The 8,916-nt window shown below is 46.7% G+C and overlaps 1 protein-coding gene and 1 long non-coding RNA gene across 3 annotated transcripts in view; one reads left to right on the top strand and one right to left on the bottom strand.

Annotated features, from left to right (window-relative positions):
• Positions 1-200: 200 nt before the first annotated feature.
• LOC142080385 (uncharacterized) lies at positions 201-4,981 on the bottom strand. The gene is made up of 2 exons (XR_012672980.1): positions 1,131-4,981; positions 201-430 (listed from the first exon to the last, which is right to left on the bottom strand). It is a non-coding gene; the product is annotated as an uncharacterized LOC142080385 (long non-coding RNA).
• Positions 4,982-5,891: 910 nt separating this feature from the next.
• Positions 5,892-8,916, top strand: part of REV3L (REV3 like, DNA directed polymerase zeta catalytic subunit) — a 124,655-nt gene continuing 121,630 nt past the window's right edge. For both annotated transcript variants that reach the window (XM_075145681.1, XM_075145680.1), the window contains exon 1: positions 5,892-6,257. In XM_075145681.1, the coding sequence (XP_075001782.1) occupies positions 6,119-6,257 (139 nt within the window). In that variant the 5' untranslated portion in view covers positions 5,892-6,118. The remainder of the gene's footprint in view (positions 6,258-8,916) is intronic.

Raw genomic sequence — 8,916 nt, 5'->3', positions numbered from 1 at the left:
TCACTAAACTTCACTTATTACTGTACTGTTACCTGTTGCCAACAATGCGTCTGTTCTTGTTATACTAAACTTAATTCCTTATGCAATCATATAAATATTTTGCTCTTGACAATCGGTCATTCTCCAAGCATGGGAGGGAACCTCAATCCCTTCTTGACATGTAGAGTTCTGTCAGCACAGAACAGATCAGGAATCTCATCTTTAGAATTAAAATTGTTTATTGACCACTTTCTTACATTACACATATGCTGCTTCACAATTAAATACACTTTCTCAATTTAAAAAAAAAGTGGTATTGTTCTACATTGTTACATGTGTAATTCTTTATTCATTTTTACATTTCAGTTTACATCATTTTCTTGAATACTTATGCATTTTCCTGTACACACATTCACTGGTAGGTTTTTCAGATATGAAGTAACGGCAAGACCTGAAAATATTGGGAAAAAAATTGTTACTTTCAAAACAAACAAAAAATTGAAAAACTTTCAATCAAAACTTCTGTTTGAAATATAAGTTGCTAATATAAATACAACCTAGGAAACAAAAATGGTCAAAGGTGGCTTTGCATTTTCATATAAACATTATATATGTGAATTTGTATACTCAATTCATTTACAGATATGAACATATACATAAGGACACAATATATGTTGTAACAGGGTTGCATTTTGTGCTACAGTCAAGGTTTTCTGAAACAGAAAGCTATACCATATCCATGGTATGTATTTTGCGTAATGATGATGAAAGCTCATTTATCCTAGCGGCTAAATTGTTTGCATCGATTAGAAGAACCCAATATTGAAATGTTTGGTGAACTACATGCAATTCTTCTAGAATGTTGATCATCAGGTGCAGTCATGTGTGATAACCGGCAAACATCATACAACCCTTTTCATAATCTCATCAACCTCCATATTAAAACTTGCTAAAATGCTCTGCCCTGCTGCTTTCACTGAGAGAAGAAATTCATTCCTCCATTGATTAGAAACCTTCTTTCATGGTCAGTTAATTTCCAGTTTATATCTAATCATTCTACACCAACACTGTTCTTTGGCTTAAATATTTTTTTCTTCTTGCTTACTCCAAAGTTATGGATATACTTACAAAGTTCACTTATATTCTCTCACCTTTTGTTTTTCTAGATGAAGCCAACTGATTTTTATCTTCTTGATAAAACAGGCTTTTCACATCTAAGATCATTTTCAGAACACCACTCTGTACCTCTTCTGGTTTAAATTGATCCCTCTTGACAACTTAAAAAATAGTCCAAATAAGCTATGACCAAGATCTTGTATAATCACATTGATATATCACTTGCTTTGATAGAAATAACTCACTTCATGCCATTTAGGATTGTACTTACCTTTTAGTCCCTATCATGGGGGTAGAATCATACTACTCTGACTCCCAGTTCTTTTCTTCTGTCATTTCTGACATTCTAGTTCAGAGCAGAAAATTCTTAGCAATTTTAAAGGGCAAAATCTTGCGTTTTATATGCAAGATGTTAAGACATTTCTACTATTCCAATCCAAACCACACAATTTGTCCTATATGATATGCCTGTCCTCCTCCAAACTTAAGGTTACCAGCAACTTCTATTTATACGCTAAATAGGACTATGCTAAAGACATTAAATGGATGGACTCTACCTGTAGCCAACTTCCAGTTTTATAGTCCTTCTTTCAACACAATCCACTGTCATTTCCCATTAGCAATTCTTTATATTATGCATCCTACTTAAATTAAGAATTAAGAGAAAGAAAAAACTGATGTGCCTTTTGTTAAAAAAAAAAAAAAGGCAAAACTATATTGATTTTACTCTCTAGGGAAATTCTAACTTTTAAGACAGTCATCAGTTATGGTGATAACTAATACTATTAATACACAAATTTTTATTTGAGTACAGCTATTTAACTGTGCATGATTAGGAGCAGTTATATATTGAAGCTTGATTATTTTCATGCAAATACATGGCTGGCTAATGGGGAGAACAGCTGCTGCTTAGCAACTGGAGGAACAGAGAAAGGGGGTGACTTGCTTTATAACAGAAAACTAGATGAAACCTTAGAGAGAGTACATACAGAGTTTGGAGATATCAGGGAAAATGGGTGGTAGTGCTCATCTACATCTCTAAGGATGTTTCCTTTTGCAATTTTTGACAACCTAGGATGGCAGCATTTTCAGGTAACAAAGGATAAACTATAAGAAAAATTATATATAGTAGATGCATACACGTTTGCATGAGCAACAAATAAAACAAGTGCTGAAGACAAACCCTGACACACAAGCTGAAATGTAGGAAATCCAGAAACAGGCTTTGTGTCTGTCATCTACTGTAAGGGTTAAACTGACTTTTAGACTTCAGCAGCTTGAACTAGTGATCAACTTAAGCTACCATAAGCCAAGACTGCTGGAAAAAGTGTTCTCTTTTTCTTCCTGCTGCTCAAACTCAGCCCCTGCACTGCCTCCTCCACTGTGCAAGCACAGGCTTTCACACACCTACATAACGAGGCAGATTAGGGACCTGATCTAGGTTAAAACTAACCCATATTTTTTAGCTGGATCACTTTTACCTGGATCAGTTTCCGAATCCAGTTTGTTATGCAGCTATTCAACTGCTTGCACTGACAGGAGGAGGAGGGCAGGGGACCTCCCATGACAGTGCTGACTCAAACCTTTTCTGAAAATATATTCCTACCTTGGTGTGACCCTGCAGACTAACTTATTGACTTGACTGCAAGAAGAATATGAAAGCATAAGTGGGCTCTAAGAAATTAAGGCAAACTGAAAAGGTACAGCTCAGAAAGCATGTGAGTTCCATAAAAATGTCTGCATGACTCTAAGACTACCACTTGGATCGAGCTAGTTACATCAAAAAGGAAAGTTACTTAACTTTTTTCCTGACAGTAACATTCAACATTTTCAGAAATCAAATTAATATCTCATATGAACAGGAAACTGGCTCTAGGTTAGGTACCAACTGTTCTTGTCTCAGTCCTGCTGTCTTCCATTTGCAACAGTTCTTCCTAATTCAAATTCTCTCTGATTTAATAAACAATATTAAAATTTTGTAATGAAATAGAAGAGACTGAATACGTGCTTTAGTGAATCCTGCTTTATGCTTCTAAAAAGTTACTTATTCCAGCTATCTACGCTATTCTATTATGGGCAATTGCTTCCTTTTCAGCAAGACTACCAGATATGAACTTGTGCCTACACCTCACACACCACACTCGTTTAGAAGACGACAGAATCTTCCAGTAGCTTAAATGTCTCGGATTATACACCAACCCAGCTGAGATGCAGTTACACATCATGTTCTGCTGCCTACACATATGACAACAGAATATAGTAGTGGACTGGTATCCCCTAGCACAGAAGTGGACTGCAGATGTTGTAGTATCTTAAACTCATGCAGGAAGGGGCACCAGAGCACATTTGCCAGTGTTCAAAGCATTAAGCCATCAGTGAATAAACAGTGGTGGGAAGAAACAATGCTCAGGAAGTTAAGACGATCATGTAAACAGAAAGACAACAGAGCACAGAATGGAGTAACGCAAGAAGAGAGTAGTGTCCCCCTAGTCCTACGGAAAATGAGGGAAATGTATTTAGTTAAGCAGCAGTACAAAATGTATTCAAGTAACAAGAGTTAGAAATGCTATTTGTTAACATGTTTCACCAGTAACCTCCTAGTGATTTATTAGCCTTCGTGAAATTTAAGTATTCATAAGAATATTCTTGCAGTTCCAAAGGTTTTCCAAATATTAGCCTTGCAAATGTAAATATCTGTCAAAAAAATTAAAGTTGTAGCTCAGTTATTCTTTAGATACAATGAAAATTGTCTGGCTTTCAACCCTATTTCAACTGCTTACTTCTGCGATGCAAGATTTCTCGATGACTAGGTAGTTCGACTCTTTTTCTGTTTGCATAAAAATGAGTTTAAGAAGGAAAACAGAAGTGAGCTAGAGAAAATAAACAGCTTACAAAGAAAGAGTAGGAAACCAGTTACCCTTGAGTAGACAGGCAAGCTTCCTGTTCATTACAATGAAAAAATGAAGGGTAGTGACTGCCCGACCTGTCTTTTGTTCAAATCTAAAACCAAAACATATGTAAGCAAAATGTGAAACATATGTTTTACATATTGGACTTTTGTCAGATTTTATAGATTTGTACATTCGCCTCATATCATCCAGTCTTGCACGCATATGTAACAATATCATTCTAAGTATAGGTAAGAATACTTGGTCTTTTTATAGGCTGATCTTCCACACTGCCAACTCTTTCGATATTTGCTGTACTTTTTTCCCTAAATCCTCAGCTCTGAGACAAAGAGACTGCAACAGGAATCCCAACTCAAGGTTTTTGTTATCATTTTAAATGAAAACCTGCACGAGAGAGCTGGAAAATGCAAAATAATCTCTCCTACAGGCCCAAGGACCAAATAAGAGAAACCTAAATCCTCGTAAATTTTACCTAAATTAGTGACAGGGGGCAGGGAGGCACCGAGCTCTTAGGATTCCCTTCCTGCCGATTAACGAAGGTCTCTCAGGGGCTGTCTCGTCCACTTCTGCTGGGGTTCAAGAAGCCTGACCCCAGCCTCGGGGCGCCCCTCCCAACCCGGAGAGGGCCCGAGGTTGCCGCCTCCCTAGCGCGGTACGTTAGGAGGCCGCTCCCTCACCCCCGCCAGGTAATAGCGCGGGCAGCTGCCGGCCTGACCTTTGTTCCCGGGTCGCAGGAAGGTAACAGGCAACCATGGAGAGAGGGGCGGGTGGGGGAAGAAAGAAACGCGGTGGCCGGTGGCCTTGGGGAGAGCGAGGTGGGAGGAGCACGATGGTGGAGCACGCTGCGAAGAAGGGGGAGGAGGAGGCCGCTGACGCGGGGCTGAGCCGCCCGGACGGCTGGCGGGGAAGCTGCGAACAGGACGCATCCGTGGCCCAGCCCCCTCCGCTCCGCCGCAGCGCGCCCGGCCCGGCCCGGCCCAGCCCCGCCCCCACCCGCGCGCTCGGCAACGGCACCAACCGCCGCCGCCCTTCTACAGGCCTCGCCCCCGACCCCCCTCTCGCGCAAGCCGCACGCAGGGACCGTTACAACCAAAGGGGGCGCCGGCTTCAACGGAAGCACTACCTGAGCGGTGCCGCTACGCCTCCGCTCCCTCCCCCCCCCCCCGCGGCCCCGTGAGTAAGGACGGCAGGAGGTTTCCCCGTCTCCCTCCTCGCCCCCTTCTCTGCCGCCCCCATTTCTTATTTTTATTTTGTAGCCCCCCGCAGAGTGCGGAGCCTCACCTTCCCGCAGCGAGGCAGCTCCGCATCCAAAATGGCGGCCGACCCAGCTTAACCCCATCCTGTCCCAGCAGTCCTCCCTCCCCGCCCCAACCCGTCCCATCCGCGGCTCGGGATTCCGCAGCCTCACCCCAGCCCGCGCGGCCGATCGCCGAATCGCCGAGCCACCCCCCCGCCCCGCCACCGAGGGGAGGAGGATAGGCGTTGGAAAGATTTCCCCCACTCGCACGCACAGTCGCGCCCCGTCTGCTGAGGCCACCCGAAAGACGGAGGGGGGGGAGGGAGTGTGTGCTGGGGAGTGACACTTCGCCCGCTTGTTCCCCCCCCCAACACACAGCCCGTCCACCTCCCCGTTCCCCCAATGGTTGCGTCCGTGACATCATCATCATGGCAACAACAGCTGCAGCCCGGAGCCGGGGAGCCGCCGCCGCCGCCGCCGAGGTGTCTGTGGTGCTGCGGGGGGACGGGCTCGCGCTGCCCGTGAGGCGCTCGCGGCTCGCGGCCGGGCTCTAGAGCCCGCGGGGCGCCCCGGCCGAGCGCGCGCCGTCGCGCACGCGCCTGGGGGACCAGCAGGAGGCGGCGGCGGCGGCGGGGGGGGGGAAGAGCGAGCGAGCGAGCGAACAGCGACAGACAGAGAAGGCGCGTGCGAGGGCGCGCGCCTGTGTGTGAGGCTTGTGCGCGCGCCGGCGGGGCGTGCGCGCAAGCGGGCGGGCGGGCGAGGAGAGGCAGGCGGGGGGCTGCGCTCGCTCGCTCGCTGCGGCGGGGGGGAGCCGTGCGGGCTCCGCGCTCGCTCGCTCCCTCCCTCAGTGCGTGCCTCGGCGGCGGCGGCGAACAACATGTTCTCAGTGCGGATCGTGACTGCCGACTACTACATGGGCAGCCCGCTGCCCGGCCTGGACCCCTGCCAGTCCCACTTCCGAGAGGCCCCGACCAGGCGGGTGCCCGTCGTGAGAGTCTTCGGCGCCACCCCTGCAGGTAAGGGACCCCCGCCGCCGCCGCCCCCCGCCGCCGCCGGCCGGGCGGGGACAGCCCCGCTGCGGCGCGGGTCCGGCTGGCGCAGGGCCCGCCGCCGCCCCCCCCCCCCCGCGGCGGAGGCAGCGGCAGCTCCTGCTCTTTGTGGCTGGGTCGCGCCCCCCCACCCGCCGCTGCGGCGCGTCTCACCTGCCAGCGGCGGCTGCGAGGGAACGCGCCGGGCCCAGCCGGTCCCCGGCGCCGCGGGGCGGCGGCGGCCGGCGAGGAGGGTACCTGCCCCGGGTGTCCCCGCGGGAGAGCCCGGCAGCCGCCGCCGGGGGCGGAGGTGTCGCGTCGTGTCGTGTCGTGTCCCGCCGCGCACCCCGCCCGCCCCCCCGACCGATGGCGGTGTGGGGCCGCGGGGCCGGGCCGCAGGTGCGGGCCGGGGCGGGGGGCCCGCGGCCGCCGGGGCTTTGTGCGCGGCGCGGTCGGCGTGGGGACTGCCCCGAGCGAGCGGCGGCAGCTGTGCAAACAGTGGGGGCAGCCGCCCGCTCCGCGCCCCCCCCCCCCCCCCCCCAAAGGGCAGGATAACGGCGTGTGGGCACGGGGGGTTGAAGGCGGCGCACCAGGAGGTGTGTTTCTGCGGGGCGAATAGCGAAAGCGTGAGCGTACAAGGGGAAACCTTTGAACGCAGTCGCAAGTGAGACTTCTGCAGTACTTACAAAGTGGGGTCTTTATGTTGATCTTATGCTAGCGTGGTACAAATCGCGTAAAACGTTAGGCATTGGTGCTGCACTGCAGAACGGAACATCCTAACCGCTGGCCACATGTTGCCCCCTGAGACTTCCTAATGTCACAGCCCACTTCTTCATTGCCTCTTCTCTATGGACTCATGGTTATAGTCTTCCCACGACTCAAGTATGTTTCTGACCATCAGAACAAATTTCTAACAAATTTAATGTTTAGGAAAATTAATTTAACATTTATTGTTGTTTACCCATACATTAAATATCAAGTTGAAAAAAAAAACCTGTTCTTTGAGACGTTAGACATGTTAAGCATCATTGCTTGTGACCCCTTTATACTTCTGTTGTGTAATGCTGACCTTGGGAATTAAGGTATTTCTGCATATTTTATTGACTTACATGTTGAAAATGAGGTATTGGTATGTACATTAAATGTTAGGCAAGACAAAAAACATGTAATAAAAAAGCATAGTAACAGTATCTTTCCCTTCACCCGGTTATTATAGTAGAACAGATTTTTTTGTTCGTGGTTTTTTATTTTTTGGGTTTTTTTTTGTTTAGAATTATCTATCGGTTCTCTGTTTAGGCACAGAGGAATGTGAGATATAAAAGCTGTTGTGATCTGATGCATCTACAGCTCCAAATTATTAAGTGGATGAGTAGGATTAATAGGTACAATATTGAAATGTGGGACCTATTTTATTGTAGTTCTAATTTTGCATACAAAGGAGATATTATGTAATAATATTTATGTAATGGCATGAGTAACTATTTCATTATTAAAAAATGTAGAGCCTGAGGTTGTCTGGCAGGTAGCAGGCTTTCTGTGCGTGCATGTGGTTAACTCATTAAGGCTTATTTTCTTTTAAGAAAATGTTTAGGCTATGCCATATCATGAATGTGGCATCATAAAGTAAACAGTGAAGTAGTTTAGTTGTCCAGCTATTGCGAACACAGTAGGAAATCCTTGGCTTCCCAAACCATAAACTTTAATACTAGTTTGCATAGTAGAAGTGTTTCTAATTCGTCTTGGTTGGAGGAGACACTTCATTACAGTCTGCAAAGATAGCCAAGTCACACTTCCTTCTATTTGTTTCCTTGTTAAACTTTTTAATGGCTTTTTTTCCTTTCTGTACCTTTAGTAATGTTTGCTAATAGGCTTCAAGAACTTCTCATTACACCTCTGCATTATTTTTTTCTTTTTAACAAATGTAATTCTTTCTCTTTTCAGAGGTGTTGGACCTAAGCAGTCATTGTCAGAAGAAATGTATGTGGCTTCAGAGAGAGGGCTATCCAATTATTTACTTGAGAGTTGAAATATAAAATGAAATTAAGTAAAATCACTTACATCTATACTGACATTTTCTTTGAGGAAAAAGAAATAGTAAAACCAGCTTCTAATATACTATATAAGACAATAGGGTGTACTTACTGTTTGGCTTACAGACAGTGTGGTGCTTGTCTTCACTTGAGTTGGTCTGGGTAAGAATAACCCTTTCTCATTGGGTTTAACGTGTATGTCTTGCCTGCGGGAAAGGTGCTCGGTTGCCATGCTGCCTATGTGACAGCAACCACTATGCCTGTATAGGCTGCTTCACCTCCGGCATGATTAGCTCTGCATGAATCTTAGTATGTTTAAAGCTGTGTGTCCATGCTGTGCAGCTAATTGGGAGTCAGGTTCAGAACAGACTCCAAATTCCACCTGCTGAGTGAAGGGGGATTGATTGGTATGTGGAAGTGGCTTAAGCAGATGTTCAGGAAGTCAAATGTCTAACGGCACTGTATCTTGTGTGTAGCATCAGCTATGAACGTTGGTTATGAAGGCACCTACGTACTCTTTCTGCCTCTTCTTCTGGAGGTATTGTGCTCAGTGAAGTATATGAATGACAAGGATTGCCAGTGTTCTTATCTTTGAGGGCTTTTACGTAATCCTGTAC

Source organism: Calonectris borealis, chromosome 3 (genome assembly GCF_964195595.1).
Source record: "Calonectris borealis chromosome 3, bCalBor7.hap1.2, whole genome shotgun sequence".
NCBI classification, from domain to species: domain Eukaryota; kingdom Metazoa; phylum Chordata; class Aves; order Procellariiformes; family Procellariidae; genus Calonectris; species Calonectris borealis.
The sequence above is the reverse complement of the archived record's forward strand: the minus strand, read 5'-3'. Positions and strand labels throughout refer to the sequence as shown.